A 25012-nucleotide genomic window follows, 5' to 3' on the forward strand; every position below is an offset into this window, starting at 1 on the left:
TTGTCCCTGGCATAAAGCATTTCAGATGGGGAGTCCGTGGCCAAATACATATCAATGTGTGGGTCCTTGACATGAAAACAGTTTGAGAACCACTGTAAATCTAGATTTGTCCAGGTCAGCACAACAGAAAACAGGAAGAGGGTGACCAGTGGTGGAAAGTAACTAAGTACTGTACTTAAGTACAATTTTGAGGAATCTGTACTTTACTTGAGTATTTCCAATATCTAATATTTAGTACTTCGTATCGTACTTTTACTATTTGAAAACTTTGGTTACTAGTTACTTTATAGATGTGTATCATTATTACAAAACACACATTGCCTACTTCAGCCCTGAACATACATTTCGGGCCATCTGAAAATAGATGATCACACAAGCTCACAATTTGGTAATCCAAATGTTTTACTCAAGTACAATTAGCACTATTTCCACCACTGGGGCGTGACAAACACTACATCCACACATGCAGTGCAGCGAGGACTTGAAACTCCCAAAGCAGGGCTCCAACTGACGTTTGAAATGCACGACGAAACATGGGCTAGCTAGCCGAAACATTAGGGCCAGGCTAGCTGGCGTAGTAATCCAAAACAAAAACACAATGCATTGTCTTGGTGGTTTTATCTATCCATTTCTTAAGAGAGCAAGTGATATTTTTGAGGGGGAAATTATGAAACGAAAATCTCTGTATTATGATATTCATTATTGCTATAGACTGATACAAATGCTGTTCACGCAGTAAACCAGCTTTTTAATAAACAGAAAATGCATGGTGGGTTGCCAATTTCATCCAATCACGACTCTCACGAGAGACTACTACCAATTTATACATTTTATAATTTTTTTGTCTATTTTTGTCTTTGTTCCATCACTACCCAATTTTCAGTTGTTTGTTCTGACCCGTTTCGCGTGTGTGGTCTCGGCCCTGCGTTTTGTACTTGTTCACATGCCCATTTAATTGTAAAACGATTTCCATTTCTGCTGCTGTAATTGCATTTCTAGGGCCATTTCTAGTTAGTTTTATGACCACAACATATCAGATATGCAAGCTCACAAAGCATTAACAGGCCATTTAAGTGGTGTTCTATATATTTATTAATATTATTAGTGGTTTTTAATTGTTAACAATTTGACCCAGCCTTGTTCATTTCAAACCCTCTGGTGTTTCATTGTCTTTTTTCCACTCCAGTTTTCCAGTGTCTAATAAAATAAAATAAAATAAAATAAAATAAAATAAAATAAAATAAAATAAAATAAAATAAAATAAAATAAAATAAAATAAAATAAAATAAAATAAAATAAAATAAAATAAAATAAAATAAAGTAAAGTAAAATAAAGTAAAGTCAAATTAAATAAAAGCAAGCGTCCAATGGGCTGGTTAGTTGGCAAGTCAGGTGACCAGGAAGAGGAACAAGGACATACCTGGGCAATGTTCAGTGTCTAGAGAGCACATGGTAGAGAGACAAACACCACACGCAACCAGAGAGAGAGAGAGAGAGAGAGAGAGAGAGAGAGAAACAAAGAAAGGACAAGACGGGGGGAAGAGGAGACAAATAGGACCAGAAACAAAGCGAGAGAGAAAGAGATAGTGACTAAAAGGAGCTACAGGTTTGTTCACAAAATGCCCTTTCAGTTCAGTTAGAATCCACTCACGTCAACTCAGCCCATTAAATCCACAACACACACTGGATTGTGTGGTTATTTGTTCACAATATAGGCTCTATATAGGCCAGCAGCCATATTGGAAAGACGTCTTACTTCCTTGTCTTGACAGCTAAAAGGAATTAAGGCTCTGTTTCACTCAATTGAAGCACAGTGGTTCTCAAACCTTTTAATTTGAACGATTCCCGTAACTCTGAGTGAACAAATGGATTTGTATACTCTCAGAGTTACACATGCACACCCATAAGGGGTCATTTGGAATCCCCCCCCCCCCCCCCAAGGAACCGTGAGGGTCCCTGGACCACCCTTCGAGACCCACTGGCGTAGCCGACATGCACAATATCAGCACCTCGACTCCGTTTGACCAGAACGGAACAGAGCCTTCGTTGGAACAATTGTTAAGACGTGTTTAGGACAGAATATGGCTACTGTGCATAAGAGCATTAAGCCTTTCCCCTTCTCCCTGAACTTGTTTGCCGTTTTTTTTTTTTTACTATATTAAAACATTTTTAAAATAGTTCAAATAGCTGATCTACAAGCTCACAATGTGTCGATTGGCTAGTTTGAACAATTTTAAAATGTTTTAGTGAAAAATGGCAAATAAGTTTAGGGATATAGGGGTGGCGCAAGATAGAGCCCCAAGTCCTTACACGCTGGGTTCGCTTATTTCCATCGAAATAAGTAGTAAAGTGTGCCGCTTATATTTTGTTTTTGAGCGATGGAAATAAGCGAATTAGCAGAACACCCCAACGCCCCATTCAATTCAATTAATTGAGGCCTTATGGTAGGGGAAATAGCCATTAATGCGCGAAATAACACCTGGACCTCCTTGGTGGGGATGTAACAACTACAAACAAAGGTAAGAAAGCCTTCTAGCATGGAATTCTCCTTTAATACAGAATGGCCTTTTCGTCTTTAAGAGGGTTTAAGTGGTAAAACTGAAGTAATATTGATCGATTCCAAACAATATCAATGCATTATGCGGCACACCTGGCAAGGCAAGAGACATTTGTCAGATTGCGTAGCAACTCCCGCGAACCGAATTCACCGTAGTAGCCTTTTCATGAATTTTATTTGTACTTAAGACTGTCGTGAAAGTTTATAATAGTTAGAGAAATTCAAAGTTTCAACACCAATACACCAACCAGTAGTAGTTGTGAATAGGCATGCCACGGTATGAGAATTTACAGTACGGTACGGTGCCGGTATTGATAACCTATACCTCGGTATTCCACGGTATTTATATATAAATAAATAAATGAATAAATAACCCCCCCCCCCCCTCCCCCACACCTATGTCTAGTGACTACCCCCACCTCCTTATAAGCCCCTTCTTTGGCCCCCAACCTGTAGGCCTACATATCTTGTTTTTTTTATTTTGACCTTTTGTGATAATTTGAATTTTGTTTGTTATTTGTCATGTCATGATTATGAATTGATTACCCAGGACCTGAATGGAAACAAGACTGCAAGGACTGTTTTCAGTGATCCCTTTGGACATGCGTTTGACTGTACCCTGTACTGATTACATTTCTGCCAATAAAGTATTCAGTCAATGAATCAATAGCTATTCCCCACTGTATTACACTGTACTATGGCTCCCCCTAATGGCCGTTTATGGTATGTGTACCCTGCGCAGCAGAGCTAGTGTGTAAACTGCTCATGCTGACAACTCCGTTTGCCTCCGTGTTGACAGTTCACACTTAGTACATATGGAAATATGGAATATACAATTGGATCTGGGTGTCTTTCAGCAACACTAACTCAAAGGTAGGAAGCAACTTTTCAATCTACTGTAGCTGTGTGGTGAAAATAAAGGTTTTGCCTTAGTCTGCGAGTGGAGTTGCACTGCATATGAGCAGCCACCGACGCTGTATTCAAATACCGTACACTCGGAAATCTCACTGTGGCTGTTACTGTCGCGGTATTACCGAAATTCGGTAAACCGCGGCATGCCTAGTTGTGAATTAGCAAACTGGACATTTATTTAATGTTTCCTTTATCCTCGTGTTGCACTTCTGTTTTCAGAGAAGTCGTTATTTTAGTTATTTCTCATAAGCACACGTCCGTTGTGCTTCAACTACACACGGCCATCTGCCTTGACTTCTGTGTCCGGCCACTCCCAGCCCTCACTGGGGAAAATTCCGGGAGTAAAAACGGTCAAGCGGCCAGCTTGTATAGGAGGAGTCAAGGGCCTCCCACACCGTCTGCGAACGCCGCGCGTCAAAACAGCCGCCTCCGTTATTTTCAATGAACCTATCGCACACCGACGCCTCGCCTGACGTGCCGATAGAACCAGTTCTATTTTCCAGGCGTTGCCGCGCGGCAACGCGTCGCGCCGCGTCGGACGGAGCCGGTGTGTGTTGGGCTTTATTCTGTGTGCATAGAGCCTGTACATGTCTGACCGTGTGTGTCCTCCAGCATGGCGCTGTCACGGCACAATTGGTGACCTGCGTGGACTTCATGCAACGCCATTGTCCGAACATAAAATCACTGCTGTTTGGTTATGAACAAAGTATTTATGTGTTACAAGAAAGATGTCAATGAGCGTCCAAGTCCAGGTCCACTATGGTCACATATTGTGGCAGGTCACCAATATCACCGTAACCGAAGGAGGCAGAAATGTGAGTATTCTGAGGGGGCTGATTGCTATAGACTCTAATCAGCTGGCTTTCTGGGCTGAGTTGAGACTAGAATGGAGCCCAACGGAGCAACACCAGTGCATTGTGGGTCAGCCCACACTTTCATTTCCGTACACACAGCTGTGTTACGGGTGGCATTCATAAGGGCAGTGGTTCTCCAGAAGTGTGGACCGAGGATTCCTCTCGAGTAGGGGGCGTCCCCAGATGATTGACCAGTGACTCTGAGAGCGTTACAAACGGGTCCATTTGTACACCCTTAGCGTTATAGGGGGTTACAGGCCGCAACCCCAAACAATAATCATATTTATGATTATCGACAAGCACTTGGAACCAACCTGACAAGCAATTGGAATTGTAGGAGTTGAGGCATTGGATTTAGTTTGACTTGGTTCCACGGATAAATATTTACAAGAAACATTGCAAATATTACATTGTTGCCTCTTTCTTCGGGAATATTTGACTTTTTGTTCTTTTATTTTTCTTCATTTTAGAGGTATAATCAAAAGGGATTAAAAGTCCTTGAATTGTCAATTTAGAAATGTGCAGACACCTTGTATACAGTAGACGTATATACCGTCTGTTGGTGTGTTTACTGTATGTCGAGTGAGAAAACAATGTTGCACATTAAGCTAATACCCCGGGGGTCCCCGACCCACAGGTTGAGAACCACTGGCATGATGCAAAGTCTTCGAAATGAAAATGGTTTCAAAGGGAATATGAACATGAGGGAAGAATGACAATGGCGAGAAAGCAAAGGTAACGAGAAAGAAGGGAATGAGTGAAAAGGAGGGGGCTACGTCATGTGTCCTAAAACCACTAAATCCATCAGCGTATGGTAGATTCGTGTGTATTTTAACCACTCCGTCAGTGTATGTTAGGATGCATGTGTTATTTTCAGACATTTTGAACTGTCAATGTAACCTTTCACTCTATACTTGGCCTGCTTCTTTCCCCCCCTCCACCCCAAACCTCCTTGCCGAAAATACCCGATCGATAAGCTCACAACGCCATGCAGTGCAAGGCGTCGTTAGCTTGTGAATCGGCTATTTTTGGCTAATGCTCTCCCCAGAATAGGGGTTCAAGTGGTTAAAAAGATAGAAATCATACAAAGATTAGGTGGCCCCCCCTGTAGTAACCCTGAGGACCCTCTAGGGGTCATGGACCCCCTGTTGATGACCCCTGGTATACTGGTTTCCCCAAGCACCTGCTTTTAAAAGGTTGAATCTCAGTGTAGCGAAGGCTTTTCTACGCAAAGGTTCGCAAACCTCTAAACATTCCAGCCGGCTTGGCTTAGCTTAGCTTTAGGATGATATAATGCTCGCGTGAAGTAGGTGGCACTTTCCCCAACCACGAAGGGCTATCCAATGAAAATGACCTGGGGGTGTGGCCCTTGATCAAGTGGTGTAGGGGAGAAAAAAAACATGGGACGCGGGGAGGAGAGCAGCTGAGATGTGAAAAGGACACAGTGATACAATGAAGGGAGGAGGACCCTGTGTGTGTGAATGGGTGCGTGAGATGAAGGGCAGATGATGGTACCTGCTTGTTGAGTCCCAGCATGTTGCACACCATCTCTCTGGAGTAGGGCTGTTCCAACACGTACCGCAACAGGCCTGTCTGAGGTTCAAACAGGTCCTACACACACACGCACACACGCACACACGCACACACACACACACACACACACACACACACACACACAGTGTTGGGAAAGTTCTTTTTTTTATGAACTAGTTCAGTTCATAGTTCATCATTCCAAATTTTGAACTAAAGTTCATGGTTCCAAAAAATGAACAATTATAGTTATTTTTCGTTATTTTTTTTTTTTTTCTTATTATTGCCACAGCCCATAGGAATAAAGTCTGCTATTGGGAATGAACTCCAACCTTTGGGATTAATAAAGTGACAACTTTTACAATATCTCCATTACCATTATCCAAATAAATTTATTATATATTTTTTTACATTTTGGAATTAATAGCTCATGTGAAATGCCAGCGAATTCTTAATCCCTTTCCTTGTCTTTTATGGGCACACTTGTGGAAGCTGCATGCTTTTATTGTGAAGGCAAAAGTTTCTGAATGCTCTCCTTTCTCACAGCCTGCATATCTCCGCGTGTTGAAAACAGCTGATCTGCAAGCTCACAACGCGTCGCGTTCTGAGCTTGTAGATCAGCTATTTTCAGCACAGAACACTTTGTACGACGAAGAATAAACCATGCATTACTGCACTTCACTAGTCTGTGGGAGACGGAGGGGGATGTATTGTGTTGGCCGTACAAGACGATATGGACACATACCTCCTCGACACAAAAATAACACATTATGTTAATAATGTGTTATAATCAAACAACAAGTTTCATCAGTGTTTGGGTCGGGAGTCGGGATGTTCTGTGTCTGCTGCCTGTCTGCCTGCATGACAGGATCATCATGCAGCAATGACAGTGTAGTAGTAGTACCTCTACTTTATCACTAGATGGAGCACTTTACTAACATTCCATGCAGTCCCTGTAGTGTACTGTAGTCCAACCAGGGGGGCAGTCAGACAGATATTTTGTGAAGCCACTAAGGAAATCGGGACATCCTGAAAGTTCATATAATGGCCTGTTGTGGCGCTGTCATTGGACGCTTTGTCCATATTTTTTACAGTCTATGGCCCTCATTTATCAACCGTGCGTACGCCAAAATATGGGTGCACGCCGAAATTGCCGACATTTTTGACATTTACCATTTCAAAGCTTGAAATTGAACTTGACAACGTTCAATTCCCACGTCTGGTCGGCAGCTTGCTTACGCTTGTTTTTCTGTCGCAGAAGGGCGGAGCAGCATTGTTTGACCAGCTGAGAGGCTGCCAAAGGCATGAATCATATGTATTCACTCCTAAAATGTTAATATAAAACTGTATGTAGGAGCCAAAGAGTGCTTAGCTACAGTGGTTGTCACTTGGTTGGTGATGGGTGTGGGCACCGCATTGACGTCCCGTTATTGGTGGGAGCGTCTCTGTGGGTGGCCCTTGGTAGTCAACAAATATGCGCGTCTGAACCAGCTCACTCCTAAGGCTGTTTGAACTTGGAGGCAGGGTGAGCTGGGAGGATACACTTTGTTGACCGCACAATGCACTTTGGTATAGTTTGATTCATTCACGTTGTTTGCTCACTGTTTGACTGTTATTTATTAGATTCTTTGCACATATTTATTGCATATATATATATTTATTTATTGTATTGTAATATTTTGTGCACTGAGCTATATAAACGTTTTAAACTTTGAGCTTGTTTGGATATGAATCATTTTATCATTGTTTTGTCGCGCGTCATTACAGTTTGTTTTTAGCTCCCAGGCTTAGCCTGCCGGCATGAGTAATTTATCAGTAAATTATTATCAGCCACAACATTGTCAACAAAACCTGTATCTTGTTGGTGTTGGTGTCGGGAAGTTGGCGTGTAGCCTACCTGGTTTCCCACGACGCTTATACAACGGAACGTGCATTGGTGTGCACCACGGCAGTATATGTTGTATTCCGCTATCGTTTGTTTAATCCATTCGTATATCGAGTCCACTCGGCACGTTGCACGCTCGCATAGCGGCTTAGCCCAAACAGCTGTTGCACGCGCACACACACACACACACACACGCGCACACAAACACACACACATTCTATTGTTCCTCTATAGGTGAAGCGGCTTTAGCCTATAGCTCCGGTTGTAGGCTATTGTTTATTGTTTTTCCTGCGTATGAACGGATCGGCCCGCTTTATTTACCCGCTGACCGGGTGGCCCGGGAGTGTCGTCTCTTAATTGAGATATATAGGCACATAAATACCCATCGTTACATGCTGAAGACATAGGGTCTGCTTTGATAGTTTAGATTTTTCAGGAAGTTTAGAGGGGAGCAATAGCTTTCTTTAATACTACAGTTACTTTCACACATGCATACTGTTTAGGGCTGTCACTGTGCAACGTGTATGACCTTTGAGTTGGATGAAGGATTTGGTACTTTGATTCATTTAACGCAAATTCGAAATGGAATTAAATTCATCTAGGCCAGGTTCTAGTGCCAGTACAAGTGAACTGAAAAGGCAACCAAAGCCCACTGCCAAAGCATTATTACACAAAATGGAACACCTTCAAAAGGAACGAAAAGCTAAGGTTAATAAAATTGATGGTCTTGTAAAAGCAATTACTGACCTTATGCAAAACACTGACAATGCAAAAATTGTTCAATTTAATCTTCACACTGTATCTGCACTGTACGATGAAGCGAGCTATTTGCATGATTCTGTCATCCCATTACTTCCTCTGGAAGAACAAGAGAGACAAAATACTTGGTTTTCGAACATACACAGACGTAAGGTTGTTGTCATTGAAAATGCAAATAAATGGCTCTCAGACCTAAATGGCCCGCTTCAAAGTGCAGCTCAGTTACAGGAAGTTACTCAGTCACACACACCTCATGTTGTAACATTGAATGAAGTAAATAACGATGATGTTATTTGTGTTACAGAAGGCAATGAGGATGAGGTGGTACCCTCAGTCGTTGATGACATTAACCCTGATGATAGTATTTCAAATGTTGCAGTTGAAGCATCAAGGGAAAGGAGCATTGCAGGTAGTAAGTGTAGGTCCACTAGTACCACTGCCTAAACTACTGCATCTGCACGTAAAATGGCAGAAGCAGACTTGGCAGCTCTTCTCGTTCGCCAGAATATGCTCCAGGAGAAACAGGATCTGGAAGAGCAAGAGGAACAGGTCAGAGCGCAGCTTAAAAGAAAGAAAGAGCGGCTAGAGTTGGAGACTGATATAGCAGCATCTGCAGCTAGAATAAGTGTCTTGAAGGTTTCTGGCAGCTCTCGAGTGTCTGGTGCTGCAGCCAGTAGGGCAGATGGGATGAATTCCTACATTGAGAAAAGGAAAGAAAGGTTTCCGTTGTTGGATGCGGATGCTGAGACCTTTGTGCCTGTGTCAGGGAGGCATCCATCTCAGCATACTTCAATATGTGAACCACAGTCACGTTCCCATTCGCTTGACGCTAGGCCTAAGCAGCCAGTATCGCGTCCACCTTTATTGGATTCTCGACCTAATGCGAAGAACATGGGGCTGCAGTATCACGCTGCAGTATACCAGCCTCAGCCAAGGCCAGAGACGGTTAGGGTGCAACAAAGTGGAGGGTATAACCCTCAAGTACATCCCCAGCAGCAGCTGCAGTCACACCATCCTGCACCTTTATCGCAAGGCAGCGCCAATCATGGTCAGCTGATCTCTGTTTTGGAGAAACAAAACGAGATAACCTCTTTGCTGGCCGAACAGCAGTCGTTGTTCTTTCTCCCGCGCCGTGACATTCAAGCCTTTGACGGTGATCCTTTGGAATACCAAACATTTATGAGAGCCTTTGAGCATTGCATTGAGGAGAAGACTCGCAGCGCTAAGGATTGTTTGTACTTTCTCGAGCAGTATACCAAAGGGAAGCCCAGAGACATGGTTCGGAGCTGTCATCATATGTCTTCCGAAAATGGCTATGCCAAGGCCAAATCCTTATTACAAGAACACTTTGGCAACTCATTGAAGATCACCTCAGCATACATGGACAAGGTCTTCTTGTGGCCAGCGCTAAAGTCCGAGGACGTGAACACGCTTCAATCTTACAGCTTCTTGCTGCGGTCCTGCTTCAACGCTCTGGGAGAATTTGAATCCACCTATGAGCTGGATGTTCCTGCTAACATGCAGACTGTTATCAGGAAGTTACCCTATAAGCTAAGGGATAAGTGGAGAGATGTCGCTTGCAGTTTGCAGGAGAGGAACCAGCGCAGAGCCACCTTTCGCGACATCGTTGAATTCATCGAATGGCAGGTGAAGATTGCAAGCGACCCCCTGTTCGGAGACTTACAGGATTCTTCCCCGGCAGTATCGAGAACTACCAAATCCCAGTCCTTTTCTAAACCCAGGGGAAGTAGCTTTGCGACCACTGTCGCTACAGTCGAAGGGGACAATGACACTGGATGGAATAGAGAGAGGAGCTCACCTGGAGCTTGCTTGCTTTGTGGAGCAGGTCACACCTTGGACCTTTGTTCTTTATTGGAAAGGAAGACACACATCGATAAGATGTCCTTCTTGAAAGAGAAAGGGGTGTGTTTTGGCTGCATGTGCACTGGGCACCAAAGCAAACAATGTTGCAAACGCCTGGTGTGTAAGGTGTGCGGTATGAAACATCCCAGCATGCTGCATATCTATTCCCAAGACTGGGAAGGTCCTATGCAGGCCAAAGGTGAAGAGAGAACAGCAGATGAAAGTGCTCTGATCTCAGTTCAGTCCAGCGGTCTTACTGGGGCCGGAGATGGTGAGTGCACACTTGCTATAATTCCGGTTCGAGTGAAGTCTAGGAAGGGTCATAAAACAGTGGTCACTTATGCATTTCTTGATCCTGGAAGCTCGGCTACTTTCTGTACAGAAGTGCTAATGAAACGGCTGAACCTCTCAGGACGAAAGTCAGATATTCTCCTACGGACAATGGGTCAGGAGAAGGTGGTGGGCAGTCACATTGTGATGGACTTGGAGGTAGCTGGGCTGGACACAGACTGTTTCTGTGAGCTACCTGAAATATTCACGCAGAAGTGCATGCCTGTCCACCAAGGCAACATTCCTAGGCAGGAAGATCTGCGGAACTGGCCGCACCTTGAGCACATAGACATCACAGCAATCGACTCAGGAGTGGATCTTCTTATTGGCACCAACGTCCCCAAGGCTCTAGAGCCATGGGAGGTGGTCAGAAGTGAGTCTGGTGGTCCTTATGCCATTCGAACCATGTTGGGTTGGACCGTGAATGGTCCTCTTAGGGGTAACTGCACTACTGACACCACTTACACGAGCCACGACGTAACCGTCAATCGGATTGCAGTCGCAAGACTAGACCAGGTGTGGGAGCAGCAGATGAAGGCAGACTTCCCTGAATGTGCTCAGGAGGAACAGCTTGGAATGTCTAGGGAAGACTTGAATTTCATGGAGGCCGTCAATGGCTCAGTTAGGAAGGTTGTTGAGCAGCGTACCCCGGCTCTCAAAAGGAGATTTGACGAGGACTGTTCGTTCCATACGAACCCCGAAAAAGAGGCAGTGTCCCTATATCACCAACATCGGGCTCTGTGTGCTAAAGGAGGCTTCCAGGTAACAAAGTGGATTAGCAACAGATATGCTGTGTTCGCTGCCATACCTCCACAGGAAAGAGCGGTGGATGTCAAGGATCTTGACTTGGACAATGACAATTTGCCTGTGGAAAGGGCTCCGGGCGTACACTGGTGTGTCCAGTCGGATGCTTTCGAGTGCAAGATCACACTCAAGGACAAACCTCTGACAAGGAGAGGGATCTTGTCCACCGTTAGCTCCATACACGATCCGTTGGGGTTTCTTGCACCTGTGGTGCTGAGCGCCAAGAGGCTACTTCAACGCCTGTGCAGGGATCAGCTGGGCTGGGATGATGTTTTGCCAGTAAGCACTGTCCGGGAGTGGACAGTCTGGCTGGAGGAGCTTCATCTCATCGAAGAGTTTCGCTTGTGCAGGTGCTTGAAACCTCCCAAGTTTGGAGAAGTCACTTCCGCTCAATCGCATCACTTCGCGGATGCTAGCGAGGACTGGTATGGCACGGTCACATACCTGTTACCGAAATACATCCGGAATGAAACATCAAGGTTCAAGACATTTGTGGCAAATCGTGTCTCCGAGATACTTACAATGTCCAGTCCTTCTCAGTGGAGATACGTTGACACGTTGAGTAATCCAGCGGACTTGGCTTCCAGAGGGACCAGAGTGGAATCCTTCCTGAAGTCCGATGCTTGGGTGGCAGGACCCAAGTTCCTTGTTGAACCCGAAACGGAGTCTGATCTTGCTGGAAAGGTCTCTCTAGAGGATCCTGAAGTTAAGATGGTGGCCTCTGTGAATGCAATCCAAGCTGATGAGCAGGCAGACTTGGTCATGCAGTTCAGTACCCACTTCTCGCCCTGGTTCCGCCTGAGAAAGATGGTTGGTTGGTTTCTCAGGTTTAGGAGACTGTTGTTGGATTTGGCTCAGAAGAGGAGGCTTCTCGTCCAGTCTGGTCTGGAGGATGAGAAGGTGCATGAGGAGATGCAGACCATCAGAGTCGGCCCATTATTAAAGTGTGTCTTCTTCAAGAAGCAGAGGAGCCATGAAGTCTTACTCGGGGCTCATGCTCCGAATCCTCTCTCTTTGTCTCTATTTTGCAGGTGGAGAGTTTATGGAGGAATGGAGATCCTATCGATGGAGAAAATGATGCATTATTCTGAATTAATTTGCATTGACTTTACATTTGGGAATTATTGTAACTTTGCTAAAGCTAATTAAGGGCTCCTACATAATTGATAATAGTTAATTAATGCAAGGCTTAATTAGGGGCCGGAATGTAGGAGCCAAAGAGTGCTTAGCTACAGTGGTTGTCACTTGGTTGGTGATGGGTGTGGGCACCGCATTGACGTCCCGTTATTGGTGGGAGCGTCTCTGTGGGTGGCCCTTGGTAGTCAACAAATATGCGCGTCTGAACCAGCTCACTCCTAAGGCTGTTTGAACTTGGAGGCAGGGTGAGCTGGGAGGATACACTTTGTTGACCGCACAATGCACTTTGGTATAGTTTGATTCATTCACGTTGTTTGCTCACTGTTTGACTGTTATTTATTAGATTCTTTGCACATATTTATTGCATATATATATATTTATTTATTGTATTGTAATATTTTGTGCACTGAGCTATATAGACGTTTTAAACTTTGAGCTTGTTTGGATATGAATCATTTTATCATTGTTTTGTCGCGCGTCATTACAGTTTGTTTTTAGCTCCCAGGCTTAGCCTGCCGGCATGAGTAATTTATCAGTAAATTATTATCAGCCACAACACTGTATGTATATGGGCTACACATGTTTAAAAAGAAAAAGAAAAGAAAAAGGAATAGACCTACAAGATGTGTCTTTGTGTCATATGAAATTTGTAGGAGCTTTCCAACTTTACAATTAAAATCGCGCTTGATTTAAGCCATTTAAACAGTGTTTTGCATGAGCGCATACATGCGGATTTGGGCTGTCTGTGCTGGAATATTTCCATGACGTTGGAAAGTAGCAAGTTGCAATGCAGCTGCGGAGAGTCCCAACATGCATGGGTAGCCTATATACTGTAATCTACAGCAGGCCAACAGCACTTGTCTTTCTGGAGTTACGGTATATGCAATCTCCTCCTCGTTTAATAAACCTGACGTGTCACTGGAATGTCAAATGTGCCGTGCCAGCCCAGCGCAAGTGCATGGGAACCGCATCGGCGATAGGTAGCCTATAGGCTAACCCAGCCAGTCAGCCCACCACCACCAGTAGGCCTACCATATATTTTGGCTGCACATTAATATAATTGACAGTTTACAGTCCTGCAGCCACTGCAGCGACTGCGAGGCAATCTAAATAGACTGTCGAACGTGCATGCAGTTGGTCACGGACGGACCACAGTGATAGAGAGAGACAGACAGACAGGACAGGAGGAGCACCTGCAAAACAGCAGCGTGTCACCGTTCGTGTGTGTGCCTATTTGTTATTTAATTATGGTTCAGGTTCAGGTTTTCGTTCACTAATATATCTTGTTGTATATTAAATTAAAAATACTTTAATAATTTAATATACAACTAACAACACACAGTGAAAGTTGCTTGCAAATTGCGATATGTGCGTGCGTGGCGTGCGGGGGGGTGAGGACCGTGAGGCGGGCAGCAATAAGGGAAGCGAGAGGAGAAACAGACAGGGTAGGCCTACAACTTTATTTAATTCATGCAGGTGTTCGTTTTTTATTTATTTAACAACACACCAGTTAGTTGGGCTGCGGGCAGCTTGCAAGTTGCGTGTGCGTGCTGTGCGTGTGTATGAGAGAGGGGGGTGAGGCGCAGCAAGGCACGGGAGAAACCTATTTTTTCATGTAACCATGGTTTCAGGAAACGTATTGCCGTTTTCAGGTCGCAAAAACGAGGGCGAGGCTTGATTTCATAGGGCGTGCCAGATAGATTTCAGCCGTCACATTTATTAACGTCAGAACGAAATTAAGGAAGGATCAGCTGTTTGCGATCACTTTATAAATGCCGTGGCGACGTGGGTGTACTACGAAACCTGCACTCGAATCTGTGGCAGATTTTACACTCGATTGATAAATGAGGGCCTATGAGTCCAACATGAAATTGTACTACACCTTGTATACACTCAAGAAGCACATCGAACAATACCATACTGATTAGTACTTGATTATGCACCCAGCCTGTCTGTGTGTGTGTGTGTGTGTGTGTGTGTGTGTGTGTGTGTGTGTGTGTGTGTGTGTGTGTGTGTGTGTGTGTGTGTGTGCGCGTGTGTGCGTGTCTGTGTGCGTGTGCGTGTGTGTGTGTGTGTGTTACCTTGTCGAAGGGCAGCGACCCCTTCAAGGGGAAGCGTAGCGTCGTAGGGTCTAATTTCCAGGAGTTACAGATAGCCCCGCTGTTGTTCACTACTGGTAACAGACTGCATCGGCCTGATGCACGCACACACACACACACACACACACACACACACACACACACACGGTTTGTATTAGTGTAATTGAGACAACAGCATTCTGAGGAGAGGGTGTACCTGAAGAAAGAAAGCTGAAAGCTGAAGTGTCGTAAATTAAATGACAAACAATTTTCAAATAAACAAACAAGATATCGTCTCTTTCGGCGTGGAAACATAATGTCCAAAGCTGTTACTACAGGATTCAAAAAATATATAATCTACAAGCACTGCTGCTGTATTCTTCGTTCTTACCACAGATGGAGTTGATTCTGGCTGTGGGCCGAAAACTGTCCACGAAGTCCGATATCAAACTGCCAAGAAGCTACGAGAGAGAGAGGACACACACACACACACACACACACACACCCTATTTTTAACTGTAACCCTGAAGCCGAGCAGATAGATTGATCTGTCCATTTTCGGTGCACGACACTGATGTGCCACCAAATATAACTCTCACAAGCCACACTGGTGCCTCCCATACTTTTCAAGCGCTTCCATCACACAGTCTGGAGCACGGAAGCTCTGAAAGTGAGCAGAGGATAAAGTGGATGTGCTTCCTCCCCACTTCCGAGTAGTCTTTACAGTCGCGCAAATGCATCCTATAATTAAGTACAAATAATCGAAGCATATACACAGTATAGCCTGCTGCTTAGCATAAATGGAATGGACCCGATGGAAATGGAAAATTAACACATTAACATTGTGCCGAAGTCCTTTGTCAATTGAAGCCTAATTTTGAAAATCGAAGAACGACTGACATAGAAACATAGCTTTTTCAGAAAACTGTCAGGATCTAGAAGACATTTTTAGAATCTGATCTCAGGTCGAAATGGGTTGATCCAGAGCGATTTACCGTAAGCAAAAACTGGTAATACATCAAATACATAGAAATAGTCATCAAGGATCATGAGCAAGATAAGAACCTAACAACATCTAAACGTCGAACCCTAAACCTGTAAACTCAACCCAAATCGGTTTCAGCCACAAAACCACCATTTCTCGCGTGAGGACCAGGAGAATGTTCCTCACAATGTGCATTTCTCAAATTGTCCTATACTTGTGGGGACATTTGGCCCATAATCCACACACACACAAACACATACCCAGTGTGCCAGCTGTCCCTCGGGATAGAATTTTCGGATCTCCGTGACGGCAAAATAAGCTGGCAGGAGACATGCATTCCTGTCAAGGATATATTCCACCACCTACACACACACACACACACACACACACACACACACACACACACACACACACACACACACACACACACACACACACACACACACACACACACACACACACACACACACACACACACACACACACACACACACACACACACACACACACACACACACACACACACACACACACACACACACACACACACACACAATTATTCAGTATGCCTGTTGGCACAAATTAATCTGAAAGCACTGAATTATGACAGGCACATATCGCCTGTGTCGGATGGAAACCAAAACTGTACATTTTCATGATTCAACTTCAAAAGCACCAAAAGCAGCATACTGTATCTACGAGCTCCAAAACGTGGTTTCGAGCTCGTAGATCTGCTGCTTTTGGTGCTTCTGTGTGACGCCGTAGTGTGACCAAGTAGGGTGTCCTGATGTTCATATCGAAAGAAAACTAAAAGCTATGAATATGGAGAGAAGAGGTTTCTGAACCATATATAACTGTATGGACAATTGGACAGCACCTCTCTGGCGGCTAGCAGCTGTTGCACCACAGCTGAGCTGACTGTAGTAGGAATGCTCTGAATCTTGTCCAGGAAGGTCTTCAGTAGGTCTCGGACACCCTGGGATGCACACACACACACACAGACACACAGACACACACACACACACACACACACACACACCAGTGTTGGTTTCGTCGACTAAGACAGAAAAAAAAGATTTAACTTGAAAACAAAAACTCGATGACAAACTGTCTATGACTTTGACAACTGAAATAAAAACTAGACTAAAATGTTAGGGACGGAACTAGTGCAGAAGAGATCCAGTAGAACTAAAAGGGGAGGCGGCCTTTTTTCCGACAGCATTCTAGCCGACGGGGCAACGGTCCGATCCGCAGCGGGGGGACATTCGCTGCGATGCGCAAAAAGCGATGGTCCGACATGCGCTGCTCCCGTGCTTGCGGTTAAGGTTAGGTTAGGATTGAGGTTTCGGATCAATATGCTGTCGGAAAAAAACTAAAAAGTGGGGTCATCTTATGTTTGGTTGCACTCCGGTGTTGCACTCTGAAAAGAGCAGATCTACAAGCTACAAGAGAGAGAAAGAGACCTTATAGTCCACTCCTCCGATGATCTTGCGGATGAGTTTGAACGTCAGCGCCCACAGCTGAGTCCTGTCCCACTCCAAACTGTCTGAGCTGATCAGCGCCACGCACACCATCCTGCACAAACACGCACACACCAACCAATGGATCACAACCAAACCAACACAACCGTCCCCATAAACATGTCACAAAGTGCAAAGATCAATGTTATTAAGAACAGGCAAAAAGTCAAACGATGTGATGTTGCAAGAGCGCTGTCTAGCCGACACCACCAACTCGGGACTCGTGTCCTGAATCGTTGCCCTCCACGAACCTTCCTGCAGGGCTGGGTATTGCCTACACAACCTCACGATCAATACATTTATCATGATACAGAGGCCACGGTACGATATGTATCGCGATCCGCGTGGATTTTTGCAATTCACAGATTGCCGATGTTTTGACCAATATATTGTCCGATTTGTTTTACTTTTCCAAATCAATTTGAATAACTTAGTAGTTGATGATAACGTTTAAACAAAATGCAAGGAAATAAATACAAATCTCTCGCTAAGATTTTAATTCGACGAAATTGTCAACAACGAAACGCGTTATATAATAAGCTTCTGCTATGTCTCTTGTTGTTATTTTTTTTACTTATGATCATTTTTTCAACATGGAAACGAAAACTGCAGACAGTTAGGGCGTCTTACTGGTGATGATTATGACAAAACAAGGCAATTATCTCAAAAAATTGCTATTACACGATTATGTAATAATAATTGTGACAACCCTACTGTATGTATGTGTGCACACGCGTGCTTGTCTGTTTGCGTGTATACGTGTGTGTGTGTGTGCGTGCGTGTGTGTGTGTGTGTGTGTGCGTGCGTGTACCTGGGGGGAAGCAGGCTGGTTTCCACAGCCATGGCCAGACAGTCGTAGAGGAAGGAGATGCGTTTGGGGCTGTGCTGGCTGTGGATGAACCTCACTATCCACTGGACACACTGGTCATGGGAGTCCTGCATGGGTATATACATTTACATAGACTGTGCATTACATTCAGCCATTCACGCACACATTCATACACTGATTGGCAGCTGAAACCATGCAAGGCGCCAACCAGCACATCAGGAGCAATTAGGGGTTCAGTCAGTAGTCTTGCTCAAGGACACTTCGAAGCGAGCCCGGGTTCGAACTGGCAACCTTGCGGTTACCATCCGGCCACTCTACCCCTGAGCCACCACCGGCGCCCGTGGTGGGAAGGACACAACAAGTCCAAAGTCAGTCGATGAATTGTGGCTGATTCGCGACAAATCAAATCGCGGCTGAAGATGGATGGATGGATGGATGGGCTTATGCATATCGAAATGTGTGTCCTTGAAATGAAAAGGGTCTCAAAGGGTCACAGAAACATTGATCGGCTATTTTAGTTTCACAGTGTGTGTGTGTGTGTGTGTGTGTGTGTGTGTGTGTGTGTGTGTGTGTGTGTGTGTGTGTGTGTGTGCGTGTGTGTGTGTTTTGTATGAGTGTTCGTACCTGTGGAAGTGTTCCCCAGTAGTGCCTGAAGGCTCCCAGACAGCTGATCAGTTTAGTCCTCTCATCCTCTGGAGTGTCCATAAACATGCTGAAACACAACACAGGGGTTGACACTGATTTATTGAATACTTTGATGTAGGCCTACATTGTGACAAGTACCGGTCATGTTTTACTTGCCCGAAAAGTTAATCGCGACAAATTTTACCTATCATTTCATATTGATATGAGAGGTACCCCAATATTACTATGGGGGTAAGTAAGTAACTGTGAAAACAGCATATTATAGGTAAACAGTGCTCTCATTTTACATTCCACTGACCAGAAGACAGAGGCGAAGACCAGTGTGTTACCAGTTTCATTTCAAAATCACACACACACACACACACACACACACACACACACTCGTGCGCACACGACAGTTTTGGTATCGAATGAACATAATATAATAATTAGGCCTGGATCGCTTTGCCGAAAATACTGAATTATGAAAAGGACCGCAATGGCGGAAAGGCTCCCATTTGTTGAGGAGAGATCTATACATTTTCAAATTATATTGTTATTATGCTTAAATTATCGCTTTGGCTAAAACGCTGAATCCCGCTGATAAAGTAGGCTATGTACATATAACTACAGGCATTCACATAACTACAGACATCAGAATTAACACCAGAAAAAGCACTAAGACCCGTTCACAGCAGGTATAAAGTAAAAGGAAAACGTGACAACCGTATGGAAAAAGGGGCAGAAGAACTGGGAGGCGGAGGCGCGGGGTTGCGCTGCCCGGAGCGGTGTGGTAACGAGGTCTTCGCAAGACAGAGTGCTCGGGCCACGTTCAGGCATTTAGACAGATATCTTGTGTTGTGTTTATAGACGGTTGAGTCCCCTCTCCGAGCACTTGCCCGGTCGGGGCAACCTGAAAGCAAACGCCACCTGACCACATTTTTCATTTACCCGTCAGGTGGGCAGCCCTAGTGTCCACGCCAAGCTGTGTTTCCTCAACTAAAATGCTGATCTACAAGCTTACAACACACAGGCTTAAGACTGCATTCACACCATTTTAAAAGTAGTGCTGTTGTTGATGTATCTTTTTTATAGTTGTGTGATGGTTATGCAAATACTCTGTATCCCCTTGAGATTATTATCTAAGATGTATTATTATTACTATTATTACATACGTTACAGCTGGTGGTACGCACGTGTCGTGCATGCACACTCTGGCTCAATGCGTCACACTCGGAATAGCATTAATTACCATGTTTGTCTCCTGTACCCACTCCCATATTGGATTCCAAAAAGTTTGCTATCAAGTAGCAGATCTGCTACTTTTGATGTTTTGAAATTGAATCCTGAAAATTAACAGTTTTGAGTTGGAAAAGCATATTATGCTTTTCATGATTTTTTTTCAGGAGTTCAAATTCAAAAGGAAAACTCACACATACTGTATGAGGCTTGCACCCGACAGAGACAGAGATATGTATACCCATTTTGGGGAGGGAACCCGTCTTGGTGTTTATAGAATTATGTCATACTTTAGCTATTGAAAAATAGCAGATCTACAAGCTCATGTACGAGCTTGTAGGTCTGCTATTTTTGAAAATTCGTGAAAATGTGGTGCAAATCTTTGACTATACATTCTTTCAGAGCAAATGTTTTTAACTCAAATCTTTGCTTCTGCGGGGGTCCCTGGTTACAACATATTTTCAGATGGGGGTCGGCGTGCCCGGCCATTACATATATCTTTGGGGGTCCATTAAAATGCTTGAGAACGATAGGTTTTTCAGAAAACCGTCAGGATTTAGAAGACATTTTGTAGAATCAAGCTCAAGTCTCACCCTGCAAAGGCCTCTTCAGTCATCTCCGTTTTCTGGAGGGAGAACAAGAGGAAAGAAGAATCAGCTTTAATGTCACACATCACAGATTTACAGGTGGGAAGGAGTGGGTAGGCCTGTCACAATTATCACATAATCGCCTAATCACAATTATTTGAGATTAGAGCAATTATGTTTTTGCATAGTCATCAAGCTGTTCCATGTTGAAAAATGTCCATATATGTTCAATTTTTTTTTTCAAAAATAGCAGTAATAGTTGATCTACAAGCTTACAACACGTGTTGCAAGCTTGTAGAATAGATCAACTATTTCCACTATTTGTATTTTGTACCTTTTTGGACAGATATATTTTTTTGTGTCAGTGATTTCTTTATATATTTAAGTTTGTCGTATCTGCGCTGTGCAATTTGTAATTACGAAGCCTAAAAAAAGGGCAAACAGAAATACAAAAAAGGAATGTTCCAATGTTCAATGCAACAAAACAAAAAAACACAATTAAACCGTTAATCATAATTATTTGTGTGACAATTATTCGTCAACTTAATGTTTTATTCGCGACAGCCCTAGAAGTGGGTGTAAATTCACTGTTGTTCAAGCTCCATCGCTTTAGTCGTTTTCAGAAAGAGAACAGAAAAGAGGAAGAGGTGATGGGGAGACAAGGAGGATGAAGATGAACATAGAGCAGTGGTGGCAGGTGCCCAAACCTTTTAGCCCATGACCCAAGTTAAGACATTTGAAAATAGCAGATGCACAAACAAGCTCACAACGTGTTGAGCAGTGCGTCGTGAGCTTGTTGTAGATAGGCTATTTTCCCTCAGCCATTAAACAAAGTGCCCCGCCGATAAGACGGTTCTGTGTACAGTGTGGACTTCATGCTTTTTGTATTGTCTTGGCGTTATGTTTTCTGTACTGCATGTGTCGCTTTGTTGTGGGTGTTGAACGGAACTGTGAAGATGAACATCCTTCGGGAAAATAAAGACTATTATCACCATGTGTACTTGTCCATGTAAACTGTTAATAAAGTATTCAATCAATTAAAAATGTCCCTCCTCCTTCAACTTTGTCTTTCATAATCATAAACCAACTAACTAACCTGTTATCGATCTGTATATACATCTACAGTATGTATATCTACAGTAAAAATATAATATTTCAGTATAGTATAAATTATTAACTATTACTAATAATTGCTTCCACTTTACATTAACATTAACAAACATTAACAGTTTGCAGAAAAAGTACAGTTCAATACAAAGTCTGCTAAGAGGATTTACATTACAACCCTTGCCCTGAAACATGATCAGATGGACATGGTCCAGATGGCTGCAGATATTACAACCCAAGAAAGCACTATTATGGCTTATTTCCATTGGGGTCCTTCATATTCAATTCATCTGAACATTGGATTATACAAATATACAGTACTTTGTATACAAAAAAACACACTTAACTTTACTAGTAGTAGTAAAGTTAGACGATCTACAATCGCATGTGAGTTGTGAGCTTGTAGATCGGCTATTTTTCGGCACAGAAATCGTGGAGATAACTCACCACGACATCTTCAAAGATGCTCTGCAGCTGGGTTTCCATGGAGAGCGCCATGACGACAACACCGGTATCAGAGGAGCATGGGCAACAATGTGGCCGTTTGTTGTGTCTGGAAACAGTGTGGCTGTTTTGTTTTTGTTTGAGCTTATTCAATAATAACCGCAGATGGACACAACATCATGCTAACAACACCGAGCCAAACCTAGGGGAAACAGCCCGCCACACGGACCTGTGCGGGAGACGGACCGTCCGGTCCGTGTGCGATGGCAAAAACAAGCCGACCACACACCATCATGGGACATATTGGTTCCACTTGTGTTTTTCTTTTCTTTTCTTTTCTTTTCTTTTCTTTTCTTTTCTTTTCTTTTCTTTTCTTTTCTTTTCTTTTCTTGCCTCAGGGGGAGGAGATAAATACAATCCATCGATTGATTGATTGATTGATTGAAATATTTTTTAACAGTTTGCAGAATTACAGTAGGAATCAAGCACAAATTCAATACAAAGACTGTTAACTGTGAGTGGACGACCCAATTAAGCATTACACTTGTTTACAAGAGAGTCCACCTTGTTCAATTCATCAAAACATTTACAAATATAGAATTCTATATAGTCACTCATATAAGAGCAGAACAGGAAATCATCATAAAGGAGGTCAGGGTCTATCTGCCAGCTTGGCTACCCTGTGTGTGTGTGTGTGTGTGTGTGTGTGTGTGTGTGTGTGTGTGTGTGTGTGTGTGTGTGTACTGTGTGTGTGTCTGTGCGTTTGTGCGTCAGCTGTTTACCGTAACTATAGCGCTATAGCCTATATACAATACAATAGATTGTTGTTCAGGTGTAAAGTGCACAAACAGGTGCAGTTACATTCCTTCCGCCCACAACAAGGAGGGGAAGCTGCCTGTAAAGCTCCCCCGCGAACTCATTTATTATATGTTTCCTGTTTCCTTACGGTTCAGATGCAGAAAGCAGAATATAACGCATATTCCACCTTCTGCTCAGTGGGAGTGGGTAACCTTATTATTGTTTTGTTGAGGCGAAACGACGCGTGTAGCCTATAATTAATAACTTCATCACAAGGATTGGATCAGGTGCGTGCGGTGTCCGGCTAATCCTTAATTGGATCGACATGGAGTCGGTGGGGTACAGCTGGAATATGATCTTCTGATGATGATGATGATGATGATGATGGTGACGCCGGGGGTCCGAAGAAGAAGCGAACGTCCTGTGACGAAGATATGAGTGGAGATGTTGTGGGTTCTGCCTGTGCTGCTCCTGCTTCAAGATGCAGGTATAGCTGCAGGCTTTAATGCAAATCGGCCTCTTTGATCAAAGTATAGGCTACTATGCCTACTAGACTTTGTATTAGTAGGCTACTGATCATGTGTATACACTAATAGGCTACATAATTATTTGTATTATTAATGATTAAAACAAAAGTAGCAATACCATGCAGAAATGCTCTGTTACATATAGTAAAAAGTCATGGGGAGAGGGGAGTTACACCACAGTTCACAGTACACAGGTGTGATTTTTTTATTTGATATAGGCTATACAGTAAGATGATGTCTGGCAACACAGGCTACAGTATAAATGTCTACCTGTTTGCCTTATGTCTGTGTGTTCAGTTGTTTCATGAAAAATGAAATACAATGTCAATAAGGACAAATGCTATAGCTGAAAGTTGTATAGTGCTTGAGCAAGCAGCAGCAGAAATTCAACACCTCTGTGCACAGGGATTGTCCTTCTTTGTATGTTGTTTGAAAAGCAAAATGGGTCACTACTAAATGCAATGCAGCACACACTGTAAAGTAAACAATACCCTGAGATATACATGGCCACCTTTATTATAATAGTTTCATTTTGCATAATAGTTTTAATTGTTTAGTATACATGCAGCACTAGTGCACTACATTTAATATTGATTATAGAACACAGACTGCAATGTTATAATGTATTGATAGTCCATGTGAAAACAGTTACGTCGTTCAATCAACCCTTTCCACATTGTAATAATATCACTAAAATGTGTTTATTATGAAAGCACAATTGGTGTTTTTGATGCACGTTAAAATCTCTGATTCAGCCTGAGTGAATTTAGTTTCACCTATAGAAGAGGGACTCATGGCGTATAGGTACACCTGTAATCTGCTTGTTTGCCTGGACCGTGGCCAAACCTAATCAAATATGTTCTCACGGATATTGTGAGAGTTTATTGCACCACGGACTGTCATACTGTATATAGTATACTGTAATAACTGGAGGATTGGCCAGAGACCTGGCGTTGGCCAGTCACCCAGCCATAATATAACCATGTCATGTCCAAACACATGAACACCCACATGCTAATAATTAGACTGTAAAATATGATTTGTAAAGATTTTTCTGGAGCTTTTTATGCCTTTATTATAGATAGGACAGTAGGCCAGTGTTATTTTATTCAGCAGATTTGGTCTTAGTCTTTTGAATAACACACCATTTAGTCCTATTTAGTCTTCTGAAATTGTTTAGTGTTAGTCTAGTCTTAGTCGACCAAATATCAAAATCTTATAGGCTTTTAGTCTTAATTTTGCCAGAAAATATTTATTCTTAGTCTTATTTAGTCTTAGGAAATGGTTGAGTCTTAATCTAGTCTAAAACAGTCTACTATTTTAGTCTGTTAGTCTTTTAGTCTTAGTCAACAATTTTCTCCCCCTTTCTAATCTAACCTATTACAAGCAATACTGTTTGCTTGTAGAAAACAGACGGGAGTTATGTTTGTTTCCCTATGAATAATAATGTGTGCATGCTTCATTATAATAAATCAATACAAATGTGGTCATGAAAGCTAGAAAGCCAGTCATGATTTTATGTATCAAATGGTTTTGATTGATTTTCATTTAACAGGTCATTAAATGGGGGATGGGCTGTCATGCACGATCATGAACTTTTAGTTGACGATTAATTGCTGTGCAGATAACTGTGATTAGTGATT

At 43.2% G+C, this 25012-nt stretch overlaps 2 protein-coding genes across 3 annotated transcripts in view; one reads left to right on the plus strand and one right to left on the minus strand.

Annotated features, from left to right (window-relative positions):
* The window catches only part of med23 (mediator complex subunit 23), a 46059-nt gene extending 23664 nt beyond the window's left edge, over positions 1 to 22395 (minus strand). Inside the window, exons 1-11 of one of the 2 annotated variants that reach the window (XM_080790864.1) lie at positions 22048 to 22395; positions 20500 to 20531; positions 18668 to 18755; positions 18026 to 18150; positions 17158 to 17269; positions 16572 to 16670; positions 15955 to 16056; positions 15101 to 15170; positions 14713 to 14825; positions 5839 to 5934; positions 1421 to 1438 (exon numbers count right to left, since the gene is read on the minus strand). In XM_080790864.1, the coding sequence (XP_080646990.1) occupies positions 1421 to 1438; positions 5839 to 5934; positions 14713 to 14825; positions 15101 to 15170; positions 15955 to 16056; positions 16572 to 16670; positions 17158 to 17269; positions 18026 to 18150; positions 18668 to 18755; positions 20500 to 20531; positions 22048 to 22098 (906 nt within the window). In that variant the 5' untranslated portion in view covers positions 22099 to 22395. The remainder of the gene's footprint in view (positions 1 to 1420; positions 1439 to 5838; positions 5935 to 14712; positions 14826 to 15100; positions 15171 to 15954; positions 16057 to 16571; positions 16671 to 17157; positions 17270 to 18025; positions 18151 to 18667; positions 18756 to 20499; positions 20532 to 22047) is intronic. The other variant, XM_080790865.1, reaches the window with a different exon arrangement.
* A 591-nt stretch (positions 22396 to 22986) lies between these two features.
* The window catches only part of il20ra (interleukin 20 receptor, alpha), a 103161-nt gene continuing 101135 nt past the window's right edge, over positions 22987 to 25012 (plus strand). The window contains exon 1 of the mRNA XM_080791349.1: positions 22987 to 23329. Within this exon, the coding sequence (XP_080647475.1) occupies positions 23287 to 23329 (43 nt within the window). The 5' untranslated portion in view covers positions 22987 to 23286. The remainder of the gene's footprint in view (positions 23330 to 25012) is intronic.

Source organism: Protomyctophum bolini (assembly GCF_963924005.1).
Source record: "Protomyctophum bolini genome assembly, chromosome: 19".
In the NCBI taxonomy this organism is placed as follows: domain Eukaryota; kingdom Metazoa; phylum Chordata; class Actinopteri; order Myctophiformes; family Myctophidae; genus Protomyctophum; species Protomyctophum bolini.